The sequence below is a fragment of the Scleropages formosus genome, chromosome 5 (assembly GCF_900964775.1).
Source record: "Scleropages formosus chromosome 5, fSclFor1.1, whole genome shotgun sequence".
Taxonomy (NCBI): domain Eukaryota; kingdom Metazoa; phylum Chordata; class Actinopteri; order Osteoglossiformes; family Osteoglossidae; genus Scleropages; species Scleropages formosus.
In genome coordinates, this window is record NC_041810.1 from 21,926,515 (window position 1) to 21,953,002 (window position 26,488).

Consider the following 26,488-nt stretch of genomic DNA (forward strand, 5'->3'; position numbering starts at 1 on the left):
AATAAAAAAATCACACCTGTCCATGGGGATAATGCAAATATTTAATGTACATCACTTTGAGACTGAAAAATACAGTACTGTACAAAAGTCTTAGGCACTTAGATGTTTCACAAAAATATCTGTTTGAGACAGTTATGTAATGTCTTCTGCATTAGTGTCAATGGGAAAGAGCATATTTTAAATTTCCAAGCATTCCTTTTGCAAAAAGTTACGGTATTACAGTAAGGGTTTTGTATGTCGTTAAAGAAAGAAAGTACGTACACACACACACACACACAGAGTCTGAAACCACTTATCCCTAGTGGGGTCGCGACGAACCGGAGTCTAACCCGGCAACACAGGGCGCAAGGCTGGAGGGGGAGGGGACACACTCAGGACGGGACGCCAGTCCATTGCAAGGCACCCCAAGGAGGACTCGAACCCCAGACCTGGCAAACAGTGGGACCCAACCAAGCTTGCCGTGACCCCGCTTGGGACAAGTGGTTGTTGATGATGATTGGTTACTAAGCTTTGTAGGAAGTTCATTAGTTAAGAGCATTATTTTTGAAAGCATTTTCACTTTACAGCTTTTTCCACCCAACCAAGTGCCTAAAACTTTTGCACACTACTGTATATATATTTTTTCTTTTACTCAAATGTTCTACCAAAAACAGTGCATCAGGCATCCTACAATTAGTGGAGACTGTGTTTCTCTGTACTTACTAACTTAAAAATTAAAAAAAATACAATAAAACAAACCACTGGGCAACTTTGCTCTAGGTTTTTTCTTAAATTTTATTTTTCACATTTGCATATAAGAATTTGGAATATTGATGTGTTAATTTGCCTTTAATTAGACAGGGGTGCAACTAAAATATAAACCATTGGACTTATCATTAGGGCAGCTTCTTTTAGGTAGTAGCTCAGGGTGGCCTGGAAGTCATTTATCGGAGCAATGCTCAGGACTGATACCAGTTTCCATTATATAATAGTAGTCAGAAATTATGTACACAATTATGTACACTTTGCTCTTGCTTAATCATCACATAAAACATTCTGACACTAGCTATAATACATTTTTTAAACCCCCCAAAGCACACGTTTATTATTATAACTTTTTAGGTTTTTGGAACTTTAGTCCATAAAGCTGCAAAAATCCTTTCGCATTGCGAGCTGTATTATCAGTTCAACTTCCTGACCTCTGTTGAATCCCTAAAACCTTTTGCTGGACAGTGACAAAGTACAAGTGCGGGTTCTCCTGTCAGCAGGACACATGTTCCCAAACACACCCAGATGTTCTCACGACCCCATGTGTGTTTGCCCACCAAGGCATCGGCGGTGCTGATTTCACCGCACACCACCAGCTGTGCTCCGCTTGTCCTTTATCAGTCTGTCCGGCGCTGCCGAATGAACGACCACAGCACAATGTGTGCTTCTCACACAGATAAGCATTCTGTACATCTGGGCAATCATACGGGACTTGTAGTAGTGCATTGGGTTCAAAAAGGCCTAAAAATGGATGCAAACAAAACTCCAGCTGAGAGCACTGCTCATATGGTATATTAATGTATATGTACAACACATACTATACTCAGTTGGACTCTGACCAGATTCCAACTTCCTCTGCAAAGTCATATGTAACTAAGTGCCAATCAATGTGCTGAAACCCCCGCTTAGCACCTGGAGCGTACAACAGATTCCACATGGCCCTGTGCTGTGCTGTCCACTGACCCTGAGTCTCCCTGCAGCCTTCCTCCTTCCACACAGCAGAAGAGGTTGAGGAAGAGACAAAACAGGATGAATTTTCTATGCTGAAAAACATGTTAAACATCAAGATGCCACCAAAGATGGTGTGACTTGAAAGGTCATTATGTTACCTTCTTGGCACACAGAAAAAAAAAAAAAAAAAAAAAAAAGAGAGAAGCAAAAAAAGACATGTTTTAGTAAAATGGTTAGTTAGAAAATGTTACTGAGCATTTTTACACAAAGAAAAGTTCAGACTGATTTTGTTCATAGATGAAGCTGTAGTGGAAAAACAAATTTAATGTGGACATTATTTTATGAAGCAATCATAAATTTGTGATTCAGACAACTTCCACAGAGGAAGAACAAATTGAGTGTTGAGCAATTTCCTTCCCAACATCCCTTGCTTTCAATTTTTCTGCCCGCAGCAGACCTTAAAGTGCTCACATGGAGATGCCAGAACTAGTAAGATATTCTTGAGTCCAAATTCCTCCCCCATCTGTGCCAGTCCAACTGAAGGACAGATCTCTTGCATTATGCCTCCCAGTCGTCATCATCATCTGCAGTTGGTTGTTGGGGTGCGGGAAGCGGAGGGATGACATCAGACATCCTGGCGAAGGCACCAGTGGAGCTGGCTGGGCCGTCGGTGCCATCTCCTCCACCTGGGCCCTTGCCCGAGATGCCTGCAGGGCAGCAAACTGCATGTCAAAAATAATAATCTCAACAAACTCCTGTCTTAAACATCTCACTGACACCTTCTTATACTACATTTTACTTACCTGTGACCAGACCCGGTACATTACATGGTTCCAGTAACTTTCCACCTAGCTTTATGTGGTTTTGATCAGACTCTGATGTTCATGCTGGGCTCATATATTAAGTGACCCATTTGGAAGGTTCTTGGACAAGCTCTGTCCCTGGTTGGGGGTCCTAGCATGACCTTACCTTTCCTGCGCATGGCCAACTTGTTGAAGAGGTCAGACATGAAGTCTCCTCCACTGGCCACAGCTGCCACTGCTGAAACAGAGAGGGGATCAAATAGAGGACCAGGGCTGGTGGTCTGTGGCAGGAGAGCTTGCCAACAGTAGGTGAACTGACCCACTCCGGAGCTCTCACCTTGTTCCTGTTCTTTCTGCTTCTTCTTCTCCATCTTTCGCTCCTTGACGTTGCGCAGCTTGGCCTTACCAATGCCGCCTGCCATGCGGATGGACTCTAGCAAGCTGGCTCTGCCATCCGAGGGCTGCACCACCTCTGAGGGAGCTCCCTTCACTGTGCCTGGGGATGGATGATGCATGATGGGAGGACTGGGTTTAAACATTCACCCTCTGTAGCTATTAACTGGAGACAACTGTGGTGCCAGGGAGCAGCTTGTACCTGTGGACTGAGACCTGGCGTCCGACTCGCCGCCACCAGCACTGGGTGTGTCAGGCAGAGGTGGTGGGGGTGGAGGAGGAACGGGTGGAGCACCTGGAGGTGGGGGTGAGTTGAGGAGTGGGGCTTCAGGAGGGGGTGGAGGAGGTGGAGGTGGTGGTGGTGGGGGTGGTGCTTCAGTTCGCGATAGGAAGCCTAAACCAAAAAAAAAAAAAAAAAAATTGTTTGTGAAAACTAATCATACAGTGGAATCTGAACTCAGACTGACTGTACTGCTAGAAAGTCGAGTGAAAAAAACTAAATTTGACACCTAAAAAGCCTCATTATGAGCTGCCAACTGTGGAGTATAAGCAGCTGTCAAGGTCTGATCACATGACCTCCCGCAGATCTACAGAAAACATCTACAACTGTTTCAAGGCTTGACTGTAACTGTCGCCCACTGCTGCACTCACCTGGCCCATTGGGCTCTTCCGGCTCTGTGCCAAAGGAGGGCAGTTCTGGCATGGTGGCGCTGGAGGGCACCGATGGCGCAAATCCCGGGCCCAGGTCGGCGCTGTACATGAGGTCATCAGCGATGCCCGGCAGGTCGGGCAGGTAGGAAGGCACGTCAATCTCGGGAACCTGGCCCAGGTCAGGCACGTAGAAGTAGCTCTCTGCTGTCTGAAGGCGGAGCACAGCAGACAAGTTAACCAGGTCACCCAGCTTTACCAGGTATTGGTTACACATCAAGATTTTGATGAAAAGGTTGCTGGCCCTCCTTTGAGGAAGGTTCCTAACTTGAGTTACTTAAAAAAAAAAAAAAAAAAAAAAAAAAGTAGCATAGTGGTTAATGCTGCTGCTTCTACACTCAGAGGTTGCAGATTTGAATCCCCAATCTTACTATAGCACCCCTGAGCAAGGTACTTAACCCGAATTGTTCCAGTTAATAAATATAAAGATTTTTTTTTTTTTTTTTAAATGGGTAATCATCATATTCAGTGTAACACTGAAAGTCACTTTGGAGAAACTCAGCAGCTAAATAAACACATCGAATAAAACGCCTGGTTACAAATGTTATACATCTCGCCTTGCATAATGGCAATAAAAATGTTGAGTTTCTGTTCCAGGTGACGCAGTTAAATGCCAGTTTTGGGGGTTTTGAAATCCTGGGATTAAAAATGGTAAAAATGCAAGCTATTATAATTAAAAACGTTGCACAAAAGAACAGGTGGTTTTCCTGAATAATTCAAACGCAGGGCCTTTGTATGCCACTGGCACTGAAATAAGATAGGCGTGTCTCACGTTCCTCTTAAAAGCTATTTTTATTTTGAGCCAGAAAAAAGAATTTTAATTCCAAAAGCACTTTCAGTATAAAATGGGGCTTCAGACAGATGGATATCATATAATGGAAAAAGAGAAAGGCACTGTACACAAGACGTATAAGGAAAAACGGAGACAAACCGCGGACACTGACGATATTTGCTTTGGAGCGAATAGGCTTTGGGGCACTTTCAATTTGTTTGGCACTGACTAGAAATGAAACATCACCTCAGGACCTCTGGCAATTAAGTCTTTGGATAGAGTCGTTTCAAAGGCTGTGTGTTATGCAATTGCCTTTATCTCTCCCAGTGGACAAGACAGAGGGAAACAGAACAATTTCAGACATTCTTCATTAGTATTACTCTTTTATCAGGGGGCCGGGTGGCTCAAATCGCATACTAATAAGCACCGGTTGGCAGAAAGCTGCTCAGAGCATAGTTCCTACCAGACAGTGGCATCCCCCTGCTGATTTTATCCAAGTATTTAAATATTTTTCTACATTACATGATTGATTGACTTAAATTATCTTACTGGCAGATACATATTATCAAAAGTGACTACCAGCAATCTCGCTATAACCATTTTCTCAGCAAGTCAGACTTCTGCCTGGTACGTGACTCAGGTCATCTGAAACAGCTGGGATGCTGATCTCCCGTACCTGTCTCTCCAGCTGCTCCCTCTTGGTGATGGACAGAGGAGCATCAAAGGGCTTCTCCTCCTTCTCTGTTTCCAGCGTGTTGTGGGTCTTTGTTACAGCACCCGCCAGCGGGTCCAGGAACACATATTTTTTATAGCTGGAGGGAGAAGGGTCTGTTACAGCACAGCAATCATAATGTGGACCCCAACAAGACACAGCCGACGAAGGTTATTCAAGAGGCAATGACGAAGAAAGGAGGAAATATGAAACAGTAGAGCATGAAAAGTCAGTATTAACTGCGAGATAACTGCTGCTATTGTGGAATGGTTATGAGGGTGTAGTGGACATATTTGCCTACTGCCAACTCAAGAGAAACAAGAATTCCAGTTGGATGCCCTTGGGGCTTCTAATGCTGTCCCGTGGCATCTCAACAAACACTTCCTGCCTTCAGGCTACTGCTGCTGCCTAGAGCATTCACATGGAACTGCCCATGTATTGCGAGAGTCTTACATTACTTCATTTATCTGACGCTTTTCTCCAAAGTGACTTACAGTGTTGAGCTACTTAGAATTATTTACCCATTTATACAGCTGGGTATTTTTTTTACTGGAGCAACTTTTGGGTAAGTAACTTGCTCAAGGATACCCCAGCTAGAGGTGAGACCCAAACCTACGACCTCTTGAGTCCAAAAGCAGCAGCTCTAACCACTATGCTAGCAGCTGCCCCCGGTTCTCTGTTTGCAGGTTTCCATTTGGCTGTATGTTGACATACACAAGTATCACTGGGTTAAGCAAATGTGTCTGTATCTGCACAGGTGAGCTCACAGGTTCTCAGTGGTGTTGAAGAGCAGCAAGGAGCTGACTGAGTTGACATTTCTAGGTAGGCTCCCTAGCCCCTCCTCCGCCTCATCATCCAGAGATTTCTTGGCGTTGACGCACACGGGGAAGTACAACAGCTTCTCCTGCAGGAAGGGTGGAGGGCAGGGGGGGACAAGGGGCGTTAAGCATGTACAATATCTTTGAAACCCCACAGGAAGGGGCAAACAGGAAGGATGAGTTGAGGGATTAAGAACATTCCCTGCTGAATACTGGAAGAGGAGAAGTAAGGGTATAAAGGGTACTTCTTACAATGACTCTGTGTCCTATAACCCTTCTATATACAGGTAAATCACATACATCCCTAGGAAAGTTTTATTATAAGGCAAATCAGCCCTAGAGCTGTGAATGATTAACAACCTGCTCATTTTCATATCATTTGTACCACCCCACTTGATCATTTCTGCTACTTTTATCAAAACGTGTTTGATATAAAAAAACCTCTTGTGCAGCAGGCACATCTGTTCTTACAGTATGAGGAAAGCTTTTGTGCTGTTTATAACACTTACGAATTTATTGCTCATTTCAGTCATGCAATTAGAAGGAAACTGAAAGAGTCTGATCACAGCTACAGAAGGGGCGCAAAAAGGCCCGTTTAGACATTTGCAGCGATCACACATTACATTACTACATTTTGCTGATTTATCTAGGCAATGACACCGTTAAACTGTCAACGTGAGCAAACACAAGGATGCTCATCTAGCATGTTCTAACCCACAATGAAAGAGTGCTGATTTCACCACAGTCCACTGATGTTTCCGGAACATTAGCGTGGCTCAGCCTGCCAAAGGGGTGTGCAAAAATGACAGAGTAACCATGTGTAATTGTGTGTTGTAAGGTGAGGAGCTAGTGCTTAGAGGGTTGCATGATGGCACAGTGGGTAGCACTGGTACCTCACAGCTCCGGCACTGTACATTTGGACGTGTGTTAGAACCCGGCTCGGTGTGGTGTTTGCATTCTCCCAGTGCTCAGATTTACTTTCATACTCCAGAGTACATCCATACACCTATTTTAGCTCAATCTTTGAGTTTGACTAAACTGACACTCCATTCCAGGAGGTACCTCCCTCACTCTTCCCAGGAGGAAAGTGGAAGAAATATTTAGTTGATGTTCATAAACACAACTATGAAGACACCCCCCCCCACATATTGCTGATGCTCGCAGATGCAGAACACCCAATATGCTACGTGTTCCAAAGTTCCATAGGAGTTATTAGCAATCATAACACCAAATATCTTCTGGAAAATGGTTTGCCATCCACTAAAAAGAGACAATAATAATTAGAATAATGAAAATATCCAGTAAAACTAAGGAATCTTAACCCGGTTCATGAGTCCACATTTAGAGCACCAAGCCAGGTCCTGTCATTTGCAACACATTTCTGCAGAAAGGCCCACGGTGAATAACTGAGGATTACCCAGCAGTCTTAGAAAATTTTCAACAAGCCTGCTTATGGCCTTTGTGCCTGGCCAGTAGGCGAGTTATTTATTAATAGTCGCTGTATTAATTGCTACTGATTGTGCATGAAAATCAGTTAAATCCCTTTCGGGAACTTTTCACCGTAACTCGCTGCCTAAAAACAGGATTCTCCAATCCCAGTTGTGTTAAATATGGACAATTTACCATTAACATGCTCCAGAGTTTGCCATGTCCACTAGACTCCGTTTTTTTTTTTTTTTGCTTATGTTGCTACTTTGTTTATCAGTGGACTTTTCTTCTGTGCTCAACAGAAAGAAGCAGACTAGTCTACATTAATGCAACGGCAAAGTGAACAAACGCACAATTACACCTGAATTAGGGACCCGTGCTATTAACAACTTCAGTGAGGCAACTGTGTGTGACATTTGGAACTGTGCGGACTTCCGCAAAAACAAGACAGCAAGCAAAACATTAAGGACCAAAGCCGAAATGAAATGACTTTGTTATGGTGCGGAAATGTGGACATTAATTTAAATGCATTTCGAAACGATGCTCATCCAGATAGCACTTAAAAGATGTGCAAGTTTAAAGCTAAAGTATGGACGGCAGTTCTAATTATCTCAGCGATCCCATCCCTACGCTGCACATTTAGCACATTCTGCGAGCCCGTTCACAAGCAACACTTGAAGATACTCTTTTAAAAAAAAAAAAAAAAAAAAAAAAAAAAAAAAACTCTTAATTGCTGCCTTAGACAGTCTGATCATTGCTCCCTCCCTCCCACGCTCTCCCACACACAAGTACTAAGAATGGGGATTTGTCTGACAGCCTCTGCACATTCGATGGATTCCACCTTCAAACCATGTTGTTTTTCCCCCTTATTTCCATCTTTTACCAGTTATGCAACTGCATCTGGTGAAGATGTGACTTTTTCATTACGTGAGGGGATGTAGGTGGCCACAAATCTTTGTAGGAAGCCTGTGTGAACGTGTTGTGTGTGTGTGTGTCTCATTTCCCCATGGTGTATAGTTTCCCGGTGAACGCTGGGGCACCGACACTTTCACAGACTGAATATTGGCAGATTATTAAAGACAAAATAAAGGCAACTCAAGGAAGAATGTTGACGATTTCCATTACTTACATTACTAGCATAACATGTAAACCAAGGTTGATAAGACACAAGTGTCACATAAATATCTGCAATAAATCCACCTAAACCTACTGTTGATTTAGAAAACCAAATACTAGTCAGAGATTAAATAACCACATCCACAAGGACTGAAGTGAAGCTGCTATTAGCTACATTTCAACAAATAATAAAATGTGGGAACATTATTTGATTTCCTTATATAATTAATTGTATTTAAAATGCCAATTTAATAAACTACCAGCAGTTGATCACAACAGATCATACTGTTTGTTTATATGTATTGCTCTGATTTAAAAAGCAGCAGTAACAGTCACAGGGTTTGTGACATGATGGCAGCAGCATGTGGGTAACACTGCCTGTCGCACTCGGCACATATGTTAGGCAAGGTGTGTTTTCGAGAACACAAAACAAGCTGGTGCGCAGGCACTTGTGAAAGGCCTCAACATACACTTGTTACAGCTGCACTTGGTTTCCCTGGCAACCAACAGGCTCCAACTCCATTGTGTTCTTGTTAACCGTTTCATCATTGAAACAGTACATACTTAAAGCTATTCAGAGTTTCAATTAACATATAATGCTGCAATACAAAAACCGGAAACCCTGCTATCACATGGTCATACTGTAATTATTTCTGGAATTTACATTAGTTAAGAGCGCTTAAATGCTAAACCTGCATTTATGGGGTAATGCGTGAGGTATATTATTAAATAACGGAGTTGATCACAACACAAGGGACAGACACGTGTCGACACAGAGGCAGAAGCTTGTGTAGTGATTAGAGCTGTTTCCTTACACTGAAAGGATCTGGGTTCAAGTCACTGACTTCAAGGCTGAAGGAGCCTTGAGCAAAGTACTTTACACAGAACTGCTTCAGTAAAAATCACCTAACTGTATACACTGGTAAATAAATGCAAGCAACTTTGCACTCAGTCCTAACACTTCAAGGTGCTCTGAAGAAAAGCATCTAAATGAATAAATAATAAAGTATGGAACTTGTGCCAATGGCTTACTTTAGGACAATACTTGCAATATCCAGCAGGTGGCAGAAAACAGCTGCAGGGACACCTGCATCTCTAAATCTGTGAATACCCTTAACCGTGGGGGGTAAATGGGCCGGCTTGCCTCTATGGCACCCCAAGCACTCTCCTTCTCCAATGGCCTGCAGTAACACCAGGTCTCCTCTTTCCATGATGCCTCATAATGCACATAAAGTAGAGTTTGCCCTTCTTTGCTCCAGCAATGGGCTTTTAGCATCCCATCAAACATTTAACTCTCTCAAATGCCCCAAAAACTTTCACGCCATCGCCATTTTCCACAACAATGTACACGCATGGATGAATAGAACATTGTGACAACACTTAAAAGTTGTGAAACTATCTACCGCAATTCACTACCTGGAGAAGGCAGGGAACAAAAAAAAAAAAAAAAAAAAACAAGGCTTTCTTCCACCCTCTCTGTATGAAGAAAGTTGTGTGCATGGTTGGCACAGTTGGGGGAGGGAAACTGCTGTGATGGGTAAGGGTAATGAAAACAGGAAATTGATGTTTGGGCCCACAGCTGTTACTTCTCTGCTGTACTGGCTGGTTTTCTCACCCCTGAAACACCAGCCTACTGGTACCCATATTGAGTATCTCAACTAGAAGGTCATCAAATCATGAAACAGCTAAATATGGTACAAACTGAGCTGATGGATACTGGGATTTATACGTTTCTGAAAAGGGACTGGATGTTATACTAACCTATTGGCGGTTAGGTAGTATTAGAGTGGAGAGAAGAAAAGAAAAGAGAAAAAAAAAAAAACCCATGTGCAGAGTTAAGAACTCCATCCTGCCCCACTCAGTTACCTGAAGGGCCTTGTCATCCAGTACACGATGTTTGCTCTGCACCTTGTAGCGTGGCCGCTTCTGGGAGGCAGGATCTGATGCACCGGCAAAGATTGAGGAGTAGTCCTGCAGCTTGTCCGGAGCGGGGTACTTGGCACTGGAAAACACCTGTCACAAAATAGGAGAGCAGAGGAAACACTGGTGTATACCGCGCACATGCACACACACCACATGCAGGTTGCTCTGTGGCACAACAGTGACTAACAAACATGTCCAGTGGAGGGTTATTCTAACTGCTAGCAGTAACAATAAGGAGCTAGTGCTGTCAATTCAAGGCAGGTTTGGAGACCTAATGTCCACAGAGAAAAAGGGAAAAAAAAAAAAAAAAAGAGAACCATGACATGCTGTCCTGCTGCTTCCTAGCATCAGCGTAATGAGGCCCATCTCTGACTTCCTGCCTGTATGAGTGCAAGCCAGGTAGTCGGATTGCTTACTTCCGTTTTCAATTTTTGCAGCAGAGAGTCTATTTACGTGCAAAAATGTGCAATTATAAGAGATGAAGGGCATTAAGAGCGTGCCCAATTTTGGATTTCTCACCAGTTACTGGAGGTGTGGTTCTCACCTTAGTGGCCTTTTTACTGCCCTTGATCTTGTCCACACGGGCTTGTGCGAGCTTAATGCGGTCCGTGACCTCCTGGAGGTGGGAACGGTTCTTCTCCACATGCTGAGACACCCTGGAGGAAGAAGAGGCCAGAGCTGAAGAAATAACTGCATAACACATGGAGCATACTTACGATACAATAAATACACAGCCCCATGTTTTAAAAAAAAGCTTTTATCACTGAAGTGAGGTACACCTATGCTCCTCAGAATAAAAACCTGCACACTAAACTTTTACACTGCCTTGTGATTTACTAAGACTATATTAACTAGCATATAAGTTAACGTTTCCCATAGGTGCAAGGCAGGTGATCAACTTTTAAAGATCATCAGAAAAAAGTAGTTTGGGGCAATATTAAGACTAACCTTTAAAGTTCTGCATTAAGTTCTACTAAAGGGACACATGGTGAAGACTAACTGTGATAGCAAAATCTTTATGAACCACCATGCACAGAAGGTATGGAACACGAATAAAGAAAAGAACAGAGGGGGATGAGTTAAGAACACTTCCCCACAGCACAGATGTAGCTCTCTGCAGGCAGATGTGGAAGGTGGCTGGAGTGTGCAAGGACTCTGCAGGCTTTGCCATAGCCTTTCAGTGGGCCGGGAGCACAGGGGATTCAATCACATACCTTGCTTCCTGCTAATACACAATAAACAGGTCTTCACAGGTCACTGTGACAGGCAGGTGACACCTGTGCTCTTGCTCTTCACACACATATGGACCTATTTCCATGGCCTGAGGAAACTCCTGCTGCCTATTATTTCACATATCATCACACAAAAAAAACTGTCTAGTGGACCATCACAAATTTATATTGACAGCTTCCTAAATTACTTGCTGTTTATTTCAAGTAAGACCCCTACATGCACTGCATGACTTTTCACCTACACCTCCTGTCTTACAGGTGCAACAAGAATCTGGTGTCCAGATGCTCCGCCCATGTCAGTCCTCAACCCATCTCTCTGATTTCCTCCCTTCCGATTTCACTTTCCGTCTGAGCATCACGGTTGACCACTCCATTGTTAACGCGCCCTTGGATTAGTTCCATCTTCCACAATAGTGATAATGGAGACTGGAAACATCTCTCCTCGATTTGCTCTCCTTCATTCAGCCCATGCTTGTGTTCCTATGTCCCTCTCCAAGCTGAGTGGCAGGTAAAGTTGTCTGCAATTCCCCTTGCTGTTGCCATGGAAACCAACCAGCCAGGTTTAAAAGCTCAGTCACTGAAACAGGGATTAGCATCTCTGCACATTTCTTCAGTCATTCTTTCTTTTTTGAGAAGATGAGAGGACAGTGAGGCCACTGATCCTCCCCTGCACTGAGAGATCAACCTTGAGGGCTCTGGTCAGTCGAGTGAATCCAAAGCCCACCTCTACCAAGTTGTCCGTGACAACATTTAAAGGATGATTTTCAGCCTTTCGGGGTATAAGCTCAGATCATGTTAATCCTATAAGAAAGCATTTATCCCTCAGCAATTCAAACCACCAAAACCCATTCTGGATATTCTGGGTTTAGTCAGTAACTAGCAAAATGCCTCTGAAAGATAAAGTTGAAGCAACCGTAAAGTTGAACATTCCATGGATGGGCCTATTGGACAAGGTATCAAAGTGTAGATGTCCAATGCAAAAGTTTTAAAACAGTACCAAAGTCTAAAATTTGCTGCAGGACCCATGGTGAGGAGTTAGTTGTAGTGTGTTCCAGAGCAAATTGTTAACTTACTACCACAGTTGCCTTGCCCATCAGTTTAGATAAAACAGAATCCATTGAGTGAAAATATCTGCTTTGCTATGATAAACGTGTCATTGAGCAATCCACATCATACTGTGTGCCATACAGCAGTAATATTTGCAATAATATTTGCTGTTAATCACACCACGGACCTCTTGCACCACCTTTCTGTGTGATGTACAGTGGTAATATTTGGAGTAATTTCATAGGTACCTCCTGCAGACATGTAACCTTTGGGTGGTGGGATTAGGTGTGTCTCCCACTGCACTTTGACTACTAATCTACTCCCATCAATGAGTCCAACCAGGGAGTGTGGAAGGAGCTCCAACAACAGAAATCAATATATCCCTAGTGTTAAAACTTCTTTACTCCTCCAGAAGAAATATAAAAGTGATATTTTAAAAAAATAAAAAAATAAAAAAAGGCTTGAAGAGAGCCTAAAACCTGTTTTGTGGGTTGCATCAAAGGAAAAGTATATTATTTCCAACACAACCAACCTACCATTACAAAACGGACTAAATAACGAACAAGGCAGCCCAGGAGGGATTTCCTCTCACAAAATTAAGACCCAAAGTTAAGCCATTAATTGGATTCTAAAACAAAAGGAGCCTTTTCCACCTTGTGTGCAGATAAAGTATTAACCTGATTTTAACGCAACAGAAAAAAGATGCATATCTGAGTGGAGTAATTAGATTTCAGTCTCAGTGAAGCCAACTGCACTGACCTATACTTGGAACAGTTAAATATTTCAATTATTATTTGGCGAAAGATCTGTCTGCCAAGCTCATCTGCTGCAATGTCTCACAGAGAAGCTATATTCAGACCCCGATTCAGCTCTACGAGGCACACAGCCCTGGTTTAACACACTGAGCTTTAAAAAAGGATGAATCCTTCAGACACAGATTTTTTTTTTTTTTTTGGCGAGTGCTACACTTCACAAATTACCTCCGCACAGCACCCGTACACGTTTTTCACCTCAATTTCCAAAATTTTCAAGTCTACAAAGCTGCCAAGAAACAATCAATACCTGAACGCACAAGTGGATGACAGCAGCAAGGAATCTCACAGGCGGCAGGTGACTCCTACGGAGTGATCATTCGCCAAACATAAGCTAACTGCACGTCCAAGAAAAGTTGAGCTTGATGCTATGGGAAAATCTGCATACCAGACGATGCAGCCAGCTGCCAAAATGTTTCTCACCTACTGGGCACTAATTCCACAGAGATACTGCAGATCAATCAACAGTCATTAATTAGGTGATGGGAAAACTTATTACAAATTATACACATTTCTTTTACCCCTTATTTCTTTACAAATTCAAGAAGAATGGAAACTAACTTGTCCTTCATCCTCACCACTGTTTTTACCAGGACCACCATCCATTACATGCTGTTGCAAGCTGGGACCTTTGAGGGCAAGTGTGCAGGCTTTTCATGGACTGGGATCACACCTGCTGAAGATGTCAGTGGAAATTTTCTCCAGGTACTGTAGGGCATCTGCGATTTGGTGGATGGCCTCCTCACGCCGCAGGTCTGGCTGAATGAGGGGCACAGAATACACCTGGCCCTCCAGGTAATGCTTGTGGGTCATCCTACAGGGGAAGGGTGTGGGGAGCAGGGATGGAGAAGTGGCACATGGGTTATACACATATAACAGTGGCCTGAAAACACACAAAGGTGGAACACAAGGGAAATCCAATAACTGGGGCCCTGAGCAAAACAGGAAAAACAATACAATATAACCACATAAAGTCAAGGCTTTGCAGAACCAAGTGCAGCTAAAATTCACCATTTAGGTAGAAAACCAGTAGCTCTGAGAAAATTCACTTTGAAGCTGTAGTATTTCTGATTTCATTCTGGGCCAGAACAGGCCAACCAACAGGCAAATATGGAGATTTCCATGTCATTGTTATATAATTTTTTCAAGAGGTTTAGTCCTGCCCATTTTTGTGTCTGACGCATTTGCTTTTTACCCCAGCTGAAGACCCATTACATTCAGGTGCATTTAAAAATTGTACCCATTTGGAACTACAGTACTTGGTTTCCTGCCAGCTTTGTATTGATCACAAGCAGAAAATTCACTAGAAGGTGAGTGTGTGGTGAACACAGATGACACTGGATACTACTGGTCTACAGATGAACAATTCAGAATTGGTTTTCAACATTATTCCCAAGTATGTATTCAAAATTATCACAAATTGGAGGCTTGAACAATGCTGCAGTAAAAAAACAATTTACTTGGATCGCGATTCTGATGCTTCTTTTAAATAACATTTTTAGGATTTTTCTCAAAGCAGTCCAGTTCTGAATCATTAACAGGAAATTGCTCACCATATACACTCATGTGAACACACCTCTAATAATACAGGTTGGGAGACAATGCCAAAGCAAACTGCAATTTCCTGACCTGGCCAGAGTGTCAGGCAGTCCATAAATACTATCTGCGAAACACAGTGGCAAGCTACTCGTTTTGTGGGTCACCCACAGTTGCCATGGGAATGCCAAGGAATGCAACACTGTTTTGACATGGCCTTAAAGAGGCGCTGAAACTAGGCAGATGGCCCTGGATTCAGGAGGTTCTGTGGCTGGTATCTATGCTTTGGGGAGACAGACCACCATTGCAGGTCGGTAAAAGCCACCCACTGGTAAACAAAGGGGTGATGTGGCATGGCAAGTTTACCTTTCATATGAAACTAATATTAAATGCTCTTGTAAACACATCCCCCTAACTGAGACATAAAACCTTGTAGTTAGTAGACGGTAAATATTTCCATAATATTTCTGTATATCTCCTTTGAGAACTTTAGCTAATGTCTCTTTAGCTAGAAAATATGAACGGATGTGAATGGATGTCGTATTTATACGTGTAGATGAAAACCCCCCTCCACATGTGCTTTGCCATCCTGTGGGGAAAATTAAAAGACATTATGACGCATTATGCTCCATCTTTCAGGAGGGGTGAGTGTGACGAAAGAGTTGATGGTGTGGGCACTTTAGTGCAGCGCAATCTCCTGTTTGCTGGCTTCTAATGTATCATTCGGCACCATCCCAGCAGAACTGATGACACACGAGGACCAGGTAGTGGGTGAAAGCATCCAATAGCAGCAAAATTGGGGGGGAGGGGGGAACAAGATTAAAATTGTGCAACATAACAGAACAAAGGCACATGTCAGTCCTGAAAAGGAAAGCCATGCTTATTTGTGCGTCACATGCATGGCAACTGAAGATAACACATGGTCCTTCTGTACTTTGTGCTGGAATGCTCTCTTCTACATCATGGTTTATACACTCCACAATCCCACCCAAAAAAAGTTCACTTGTCTTTCATATAATGCTATTGCAGAAACCATATCTTTTCTGAGTATACTTAAGAAATGTTAAATTACTTACATTTGAATGCTAGCCTAGGAATTGGGCTGTAAGTCGATTAATCTGAATATTGATTTACTGAAATGATGTCATGCCAAGACCAAACCATTATTCATACACTGTAAGAAAGTACATAAAATATTTGCTTGAATATTCATCCTGCACCTGGCATCCCCTGACCTCCTGATATTCAGATTAACCCCTAATATAATCCAGGGATTAAACTGTGCCTCAAGGCACAAATAAGAAATTATTTAAAAAAAAATTAATGCTTACAGAGTACATAAACGGGTCAAAATAAATAGGTGACTTACTTATATACAGTGACATACGGTTTGCTACTCTCTGCTATGAACTCAGGTAGTGGTTTTAATTGTCCCTGGAAACATTCTGGAGTAAAGGGAGAGGAGGAAATGCTCACTAATTTGTTATAACAAGATTCTGGGTACCAATGAGAGCATCCCCTGGCTTCAGAAAAATAACACAGAATAAAGTCAATTTTCCAGGGAATTCTATTCTTAACCATGTTAATTATTATTTATTATTATTACCTAATGCAGGTGATGCTTTTCTCCAAGGTGACTTTGAACGTTACGTTAGTACACAGAACTATTTAAAATTATTTACCCATTTATATAGCTGGGTATTTTTTTACTGTATAAATACATTGCAGGAACTTTGCTTAAGGGGACTACAGCAAGAGGTGGGATTTGAACCTTGGGCATTCAAGTGGAAGGCAATTGCTCTAAACACTACTCTGGCTGTTGATTCTCACTGTTCATTGTTTTGGAATCATCTGATATATCAATAAAAATCTTAAAATGCTCACTTGTTTAGAGATTTAAATAAATTCATTATATGTGTGGAAGGAAGAGATATAGCTTAATTTTACTCCAGAACACCTCTGTAAAAGCACGTTTCTCCTCCACTTATATTGAGTGAGATCTCCTGAGTACACAGCATTTATCTTACTCAACACTTCATTTTTCATACAAAACCTCAAGTCCTTCTACACCGGTTAATAATGGCATTGTGTTTTCCTTCTCTCCTCCTGACAAAGTCATCAAGAACAATGAATTTTTTTCTTTGCATAAGAGCACTCAAGTTAAAGGTCAGCAACCCAAGAGCCGTTCTCAAACACTTTTGTCAGTTTTCTTTTGATTTTTGCTACAGAACTTGTCACCCAAAGGTGTTAGGTCATGGTGAAGGTCAGATGATTTATTTTTCAGTGAAGCACTCAACTTCTACTGAATTTAAAAAAAGTCACTAAGTGTAATATATACACAATTCATGGGAAGCACCTGCTAAAAAAACATTTGGATGCAGGCAGTTCAGAAGAGGATCAAACCACTAAAAGAAGTTTCTCATCAGCTCTTTTGAGCAGAGAAACCAAATAAAATTTATTCAGAGAATGGATTTTTTTTTTTCTTTTACACCACCACAAAGACCTCATTAGACAGCGAAAAAACAAACCATCAATAAAAACTGAGAAATTACAACAACATACCAATTTGTGGTTTAGAGCTACTGAACCTGGAGGTTACAGGATCAAATCCCACCCCCACTGCAGTACCCTTGAACAAGGTGTTTACCTTAAATTGCTCCAGCAAAAATGATCCTACAGTATAATGAATAAATCACTGTATGTATTTTAGCACTAAGTTATGTTGGACAAAAGTGTCAGCTAAATGCATAAAGTTGAGTATTCTATTAATTTATTAACCCAGTGTAATAATTCACAGCATTAACCAGACCTGAGAAACTTTATAGTGCAGAGGAGAGATACCTTCACATGCTGACTGCAAGAATTCAGTGAGCAGTGGTTAGAAGCTGGGGGTGAATGGTAGTGCAGAGGGGGGCACAGGGGCCTGCAACGTGGCTTCAGTGGTATGCTGTTAATAACACCACGGACCTCTTGCACCACTAAACAAACACTGTTTAATCTGCGTTGGTGGCAGCACCAACATTCCCTCTCTGAATTATTCATGGCTGCAGATTAATTATGCATCTTGCAGCACTGCAAAAAAACCGCAAGGGTGCATGGGGAGCAGCGTCACCTGCAAGCAGACACTTGAACCTTTGAGTGAGCTGCGGAGGTGTGCCCAACACCAGCTGCTTCAGTACACCGTAGACGGAACAGGTAAACCGCAGGCTCACTGCTGTGCACCTGTTTAAGCGACTCCACTTCCGATCGGCATGCAACGTTTACAGAAGTACCACACGCCAAAATGCTGCCTTGTGGAATGTGGCAGTGAAGGCTAAGGTAAATTCTTTAACATAACCTCCAAGAACGTGCAGGGTCACCATGAGCACATTTTGTTCTGCTGACGCCATAACAGATAATCTATTTAATAGTTAGACCTAAAATTCTTTTTGTCCCAGTAAGACTCATCCATTCTGACAAACAGAGCAATTAAGCCATTGTCCTCCATAAAAATCTGTACAAATGTTCCAAGCACGTCATTAGCATTCCATTCCACAGTATGAATGTTATTCAGAATTTTCTGACATCCTAATGCCTTGATTCAGATCAACTTACTGCAACACTCATGTCAACCCAGGAAACCCTTAGCAGCACAACTGCGTGGACTTCAAAAAAAAATCACGTTAGTTGTAAATTACTGGGAGTACCTTTTTTCCTTGTTCAGAGGTTAAATCCGTTCCCTCCGTGTTGAATTTAAAGGTGAGGGAAACAACTGAAACCTACTGCTGAGTGAGATGGTGACCCTGGTAGCATCTGCAACCGGTGTAACAAGTGTAAAAGCAATGGTGGATGGCCCGTCAGTGAGACTGTGACACAGGGACACCTCGGTACCAGTTACAAGGGGAGAAACATACAGGGAGAACCTCTTTTCCAGTGTAAAGGAAAATAGGATGGATGGACGAAACTCAGCTTTATCCTGGCTGCAGTTTAGGTGATTTTAAAGCACTCCAGCTGTAACACGCTAGGAGGGGAACATCTTTTATGCTACATTTATTGATTTATCTGATGCTTTTCTCAAAAGTGACTTAGTTACAGTTATTCACCCATTTATACATCTAGGTAATTTCACTGGAGAGGGGATTCGAACTTGTTTGTTACCGGGGTCCAACAGCACTGCTCTAACCACTAAACTACAACTGTCTCCTTTTTTCCATTTTCTAAATTCTGACTGCAGAGTGAGTGTTTAAAATTACCTGAGCTTGATGGGTACATGCCATGCCATGCCATGGCATGGACTAAGAATAAGATGAACATCAACTCACTACTTACAGTAGTAAAATGACCATAAACATTTGACTCGAATAAGAGGGTAAAATACCATGCTAATAATGTCATAACCGTTACGCCAGTTTAGCTTCTTCTTGATTCACTCACGTCACGTCACACAAAACAAGCTCAGCCAGCCCAGGTGTCAGTCGATAAATAAATAACTTAACCAGTTTACTTTTTTTGTAGGACTGAAAGCGATTAAGCTAATGTAATGCCTCTGGAATTTCTTTAATAATACGTTTTCACTCGTTAAAACCAGTAACAGTGCCCACTCCGAGGACACCGACGCGCCGCTGCTCTTCGATCCGCCAATGACCCTCACTACTCCCACAAGGCAGCTAGGAAAGACCCCGGCTTATGCCCTCGAGTCCAGGCCCCTTCGGTTTAAAACGCTACTTGCACACCTCGTTCCGGCTAGATACCGAACAACGATGTGGGTCGTCCCTAACTGAGTATTATCGGATTATAAGACACGTTTAATTTTTTTTTTTTTTTTTTTAAATCTTACCTGACCATTTGCGTGTTTCTGCAAGCAGTCTCTTTTCCAATCTTTCCTTCTTGTATGTAAATAATGAGAGCGACGTCACTTGACTTCCGCGTGAGTGCCAAGGCGGAAGTTCCCCCGCGCGGGTCCCACCGCGTGACAGATAATCGTCAGTGCGCTTGTGCGCCGCTGTCCGGCGGTGGTATGAGAGTAAGCGCGAAGTAACGGGTGGCAGTTTATCGGTGACCGTGTGCGTCTATTTGCGCCGACCCTCAAGAAATATACCTCCACTTCTTGGCTCTTTTGTGCATTTAAGTGACCATTCGAATCATGAGAATGCTTGGATCATTACTGAAAGCTTAATCCTTTTTTTAATTTCTCTCTGTTTCCATTATATTCTGGTAAATTTTGTTATTTTTTTACTTAATGCCTAAAATATAATATAAATTTTGTAATTTTGAAATTTAATGCATATTTATAAAACCGACAACAGTACTTCGGTTGGATATTAATGTTGGTTAAATTTTAGGCTGTGGTTATAAATAAGATCATAATATATACCTGGGTAAATGCTAGTTCTTTCTTTCTTTCTTTCTTTCTTAACACACACCGCTGAACTTCAGTTGTCATCTTATACATTATTTAAAATGCATAAAATTGTTAGTTATTCATTTTTTTTGGGGGGGGGGGGGGGGGGGGGGGTGTTAATGGTGTATTGGTTGGGACTCTTGGCTCACAGTCTGGAGGTTCTCATTTTGAGCTCCATTCTTGCTGACCATACCCTGATCAAGGTACTTACCCTGAATTGATACAGTAAGAATACCTTGCTGTATACAGTGCTGTGAAAAAGTATTTGCCCCCTCCCTGATTTTTTATTTTTTTGCATATTTGTCACAGTTAAATGATTGAGATCATCAAACAAATTTTAATATTACACAAAGATAACCCGAGTAAATACAAAATGCAGTTTTTAAATGATGATTTCATTTATTAAGGGAAAAAAGCTGCCCAAACCTACCTGACCCTATGTGAAAAAGTATTTGCACCCCCCTTGTTAAATCATGAATGAACTGTGATTAACCACATTTTTTGGAAAGCTGAGTTAAATTTCACTTGCCACACCCAGGCTTGATTACTACCAGACCTGTTGAATCAAGAAATCACTTAAACAGAACCTGTCTGACAAAGTGAACCATGCTAAAAGATCTCAAAAAACAACACATCATGCCATGATCTGAAGAAATTCAAGAACAGATGAGAAACAAAGTAATTGACATGCATCAGTCTAGAAAGGGTTACAAAGCCATTTCTAAGGCTTTGGGATTCCAGAAAACCATGGTGAGAGCAATTATCCACAAATGGAAAAAACTTGGAACAGTGGTGAACTTTCCCAGGAGTGGCCAGCCTGCCAAAATTACTCTAAGAGCACAACGATGACTTGTCCAGGAGCTCATAAAAGAACCCAGAACAACATCTGAAGAACTGCAGGCCTCAGTTAAGGTCAGTGTTCATGATTCAACGATAAGAAAGAGACTGGGGGAAAAAATGTTCCAAGGTGAAAGTCACTGCTGACCAAAAAGAACACAAAGGCTTGTCTCATATTTGCCAAAAAACATCTTGATTATCTCCAAGACTTTTGGGCAAATATTCTGTGGGCTGATGAGACAAAAGTTGAACTTTTTGGAAGGTGTGCGTCCTGTTACATCTGGCATAAAACTAACACAGCATTTCATCAAAAGAACATTATACCAACAGTCAAACATGGTGGTGGTAGTGTGATGGTCTGGGGCAGCTTTGCGGCTTCAGGACCTGGATGACTTGCCATAATTGATGGAACCATGAATTCTGCGCTCTACCAGAAAATCCTGAAGGAGAATGTCCGGCCATCAGTTTGTGAGCTCAAGTGCACTTGGGTTATGCAGCAGGACAATGATCTGAAACACACCAGCAAGTCCACCTCTGAATGGCTCAAAAAAAAAAAAAAAAAGGGGGGGGGGGGTTTTGGAGTGGCCTAGTCAAAGCCTGGACTTAAATCCAATTGAGATGCTGTGGCATGACCTTAAACAGGCCGTTCATGCTCAGAAAACCCTCCAATGTGGCTGAATTAGAACAACTCTGCAAAGAAGAATGGGCCAGAATTCCTCCACAGCGATGTGAAAGACTCAGTGCCAGTTATCGTAAACGCTTGATTGCAGTTGTTGCCGCCAAGGGTGGCACAACCAGTTATTAGGTTTAGGGGGCAATTACTTTTCTTACATAGGGCCAGGTAGGTTTGGACAGCTTTTTTTCCCCTTAATAAATGAAATCATCATTTAAAAACTCCATTTTGTATTTGCTCAGGTTATCTTTGTAATAAAATTTGTTTGATTTCAATCATTTAACTGTGACAAATATGTTTAAAAAAAAAAAAATCAGTGTGGGGGCAAATACAGTGCTGTGAAAAAGTAAATGGCCAAGTTATGTATCTGTTTATTGAAAATTGTCTAATGTTGCGTGTTGCCTTGGACAGAGGTGTCAGCAGAATACAAGTTAATAATCATACACAAATAAAATAGTGTTTCCAGTAAACACTGTCCCAGATTTTACACTCTTTTACACTTCTTATGGGCAATGCTGATGAAAACAGTTGCGATGCCACCTTTCCGTCCCTACCATCAAATGCGAGAAAGATGCTTGGGGTAGAATTGTGCCCCACATTTTCAACCTTCATTGCATTCATTTCACACTCATGTCAAAAAAGTTGTGAATTCAGCACCCTGTGACACAAGCCTCTCAGCACTGTGTGAGACACTAGCTGACAGCACGGCCTGTAGAGGGAAAATAAAACTCAAAAACATCATCTCCTATGTGTGTCACACTTGTCTTGAGGGCTTTAGGGATGGGGAGTTAACAAAGTCTGTGTCTAGTGCAGAGAACACAGGTCATTGAGGGCTGCAGGGGGCAATTTGGATGCATTCAGCTGAAGGAAAATGGAAATTTCATGTTTACTCCTCATACTGTATTTACTCTTCAGTAGAGTCAGTGCACCTTTTTTTTGCATAGGCATTTAGCTGTTAGAGCCCAGTTTCCTAATAAGGTATCTATCCAATCTAAATTGTCAGCATATGTTCAATTTAATTCATAAGGGGAATATTTTGGCATAATTTTATAATTCAGTGAAAATGTAATTTGCTTGTGAAGGTGAATAGTACCTTACAAGTTATATACAATTCCCATATAGGTTTAAAATCAGAATTATAGATGTCAAATGAACAAGATATGGATTTTTTGTGGACTTTATAAAATGTAGCAAATGTATGCCTCAAAGCTGATGTAAGAGTGCACATATTATAATTGTAATTAAATTTGGAGATTTATTGCACAAATATATATTTTGTATTTTCTTTCAATAGGACCTCTTTAAACACTGATAAATTACTACTACTATGCAAAACAACATAAAATTCATAATCTCAAACTGATTCTTCAGTTTAGATTGTTTTCTTTTATGGAATTCATTGATAAACATTTTTATGAAGATCTCCATGGTGATGTCAGTGCTGGCACCTTGACATCTCAACAAATTTTAACAGAAATTCCATCGAAAGGGTAAAGTTCTGTTAATTCCCACAATGAAAAGTGATAGTAACCTTTTTGAAAATTTTGACAATGGATATGTATCATTATAATTGATTAGGTTTTTTTTTTTTTCTTTTTTTGCAATAATCCACCTTCCTTGCGGTTGTGTGGGTCAAGCTGCAAGGTTGTTAACCTGAATTGCTTCAGTGCATTCCCAGCAATTTAAATGGGTTGTGAAGAAATAAGTTCAGTAAGTCCCTTTGGGAATTAATTACTATGTTGATGTGCCGTAAATCTATGTAAAAATAAATGGAAATGACTAAAATAAAACCACTGTTATCCTTTTTTGTACACAAGCAAGAAAACCGTGAAAGCATGAGGTCAAGTCCACTTTCAGCTTGCGGGACTGTTGGCAGCAACTTGGCACACAGCACCCTGACAGCGGGGGACAGCAGTAAGCCTCTTCCTGTGCATTTTTAATGATTCCTAGGCAATTACAAAAGACCAACAAAGCAGCTGGCCCGTTAAATTGGGTATGTGCTTGCTTTAACTAAAAGATCGATATGCGATTATGCGGCTGAGTGGTCTGCATGCGGGGAATGTTAAAGATGGCAGGGTGATCTGCATCAGATGGACCCCAAGAAATGATGTCAGTGGTGTCAGGAAGAACTTGTGATTGAGAAATGGTACAGCTTATTACCCAAAACTTGTCACTGCATGGCTCCCACAAAACATTTCGGTAGGATTTACCTGTTAGTTCATTTTTTTTTTTTAATATAAAATACCTATCCTACCCTATCCTAATTCATGTCTGTTATAGAAAAATTTGGCTGTTTTCAACTTATTAACCATGCACAGTGGACAGACATGATGACCTCATTGATCAACATAGTCTCTTCCTACACTTAGTTCTATCCTTACTATCTATCCTCTGTGTAATTTATATGATGGCTGAATAAAATTGTACTCATTGCTTAAGGCAACCGTAGGAACATCAGAGAACGAAATGTGCAGGTGCTCATTTTTTTCTTTTCTAGACAATGGCTCTAAGTGCTAGGCAGATGAGAACGGTAGTTTAATGACCTTAAAAGTTGTTATAGATGACAGCAGCCTGAGCCAATCAGAGCATAAAGGGCCGAACGAGCAAAGTAGAGGAGATAGTACTCTAATGGAAGATGTTACGTTTAATGTGAAGAAGATCCAGACCTTTATTAATGCTTAAAACTGAAAGGTAACCTTCATAATTTTCAGGCAGCTGTCCTCTGGAGCACTGCTGTCAAATATTCTATGTGGAACTATAAAAGGAAGCAGGCATACAGAAAGACATGCTCAAGTAATTAAAATATGGTGCACAATAACTTGCTTTCTAAACATCATATCTTGTTCGAGGAAAAGGGTAGCAATTGATTTTAATTCAAATTTAATCAAATTAAATCTTCTGAAAGAGTGTAAAATGGACAAATGAATTAATCTACCTATGGTGAATGTGTTTTTTTTACTGCATATAACAATTTTACCATGTTATTATTCACTCTTAGTTTTTGTCTCAGGAAATATAGAAAAAAACTATTAATATAGGCTGAAGCCATCATATTTTTAATGTGTCAGACTATTTTTTCCTGTTATGCCAAGCAACATGTAAAATTATTAGAGAAAATGCACAATTATGCATTTAGGTACATAAAAAGAGACATACAGTATCTTGGAACCTGAGATTATACTGTTAAAATATAATGGCATTTCAGTTAACTAAGTGTATTTAGCAAAGAAATAATGAAATATGAAAAAATGTATAGGTTTACAGTATGTTTTTCCATAGTCTTTGGCATATACCAGGTGGACTTGAAAATGAAAATATAATTTAAATGCCTAACGTAGTTTACAAACTTTTTACAGGGAGCTTCCAAACGCCATCTGGTGTTACTGTGGTTTAGCTGCCACCAGAATTAAGGTTTCAAGACACTTTTCTTGAACAGCACAATAGGAGGTAGTCTTTTCAGCTGGGGGGTGTGGTGGTGCAGTGGGTTGGACCGGCTCCTGCTCTCTCGTGGGCCTGGGGTTCGAGTCCTGCCCTGGGGTGCCTTGCGATGGTCTGGCGTCCCGTCCTGGATGTGTCCCCTTCCCCTCCAGCCTTATGCCCTCTGTTGCGGGGTTAGGCTCTGGCTCCCCGCGACCCTGTACGGGAGAAGTAGTTCAGATGGTGTGCGTATTTTCAGCTGATGTAAGCCCACCTGCTGATGGCCTTACTATCATCCATCTCCACTGGGATCAGGGAAAAACTGAGAAATGGACCCCTTCTGTACAATAGAGGCAGAAAACTTGCAGTGACAAGGAATAGAGGATTGGTGTGAACAGTGTTACAGGTCAGAAAAAGAGAAGCAATAAGAGAAAGTATATGTCACACTTTGAATGAGGAATTTTGGAGACAATCATATATTTGATACAAACAAAAGGTTTAATCCACAGTAAATGTCCTCCACAAACACAGATGCAAATCAAGGATTGACACCTGGCTGCAGAGACCTCTGAGGTGTCAGTCTGCTACCTACAGGCCTACAAAGACAAGGGTTTGAACCTATTACCCTGCTGCATATCCCATTTGATTTCCCCGTAGTCTGTATTCCCATGAGAAACCAACACCAGCAGTGCAAAAATGTGAAAAACAATCCACCATCTCCTGGGAACAGCATGTTATAAATGTTTCAGTCAAATAGAAATGTGTACCATTCAGGGTGGGGATGGTACCTATTGTCTTTGGAAGAGCTGTCACTTTATAATCTCAAGGTTCTGAGTTCAAATCCTCCTCCTGTGATAGTTCCCTTGATCAAGGCATTTGCCTCGAACCAACAGTCAAAAATGAACTTGCTTTTAACAGGAAGTATTTAGTCATCACATCAGGTGTCATTCATGACAGTATATACAGTAAGGACACATAACTGATACTGTTTTGGTTGTTGAAAAGTGTGTAAGGTATGTTCATCCTCATATTAAATACTATGTATTTAGCAGTTCAACAGTGTTTTCAAATGAAATCAAACGTCTTCCAAAAACACGAAAAAAAAAAAAATATTTTGAGACATATATCGCACATTTGGAGGTATCATCAGTGATATAACCTGGGGTCACTGGGTGTTTGTAAA

General features: G+C 41.4%; 1 protein-coding gene across 2 annotated transcripts; it reads right to left on the minus strand.

Moving 5' to 3' along the window:
- Positions 1-576: 576 nt before the first annotated feature.
- On the minus strand, positions 577-19,891 carry wash1 (WAS protein family homolog 1). 2 transcript variants are annotated; one of them, XM_018765228.2, is made up of 11 exons: positions 19,815-19,891; positions 14,136-14,276; positions 10,916-11,027; positions 10,315-10,461; positions 5,854-5,990; positions 5,051-5,186; positions 3,546-3,753; positions 3,097-3,288; positions 2,839-2,997; positions 2,668-2,736; positions 577-2,405 (listed from the first exon to the last, which is right to left on the minus strand). In XM_018765228.2, exons 1-11 carry the CDS (start codon positions 19,820-19,822, stop codon positions 2,257-2,259), a joined length of 1,458 nt encoding a protein of 485 aa, XP_018620744.1. In that variant the 5' UTR covers positions 19,823-19,891; the 3' UTR covers positions 577-2,256. The 2 variants fall into 2 exon arrangements, with proteins under 2 accessions (XP_018620744.1, XP_018620743.1); XM_018765227.2 differs by having other exon boundaries at positions 2,668-2,739.
- Positions 19,892-26,488: the final 6,597 nt, after the last annotated feature.

Excerpts from the sequence above, each read along its gene's own strand:
- wash1 (XM_018765227.2), bottom strand. Across the intron at positions 5,187-5,853 it reads TTCAACACCACTGAGAACCT|CTATAAAAAATATGTGTTCC; the intron begins GTGAGCTCACCT and ends TTCTCCCTCCAG. Across the intron at positions 3,754-5,050 it reads GGGAGCAGCTGGAGAGACAG|ACAGCAGAGAGCTACTTCTA; the intron begins GTACGGGAGATC and ends CTCCGCCTTCAG.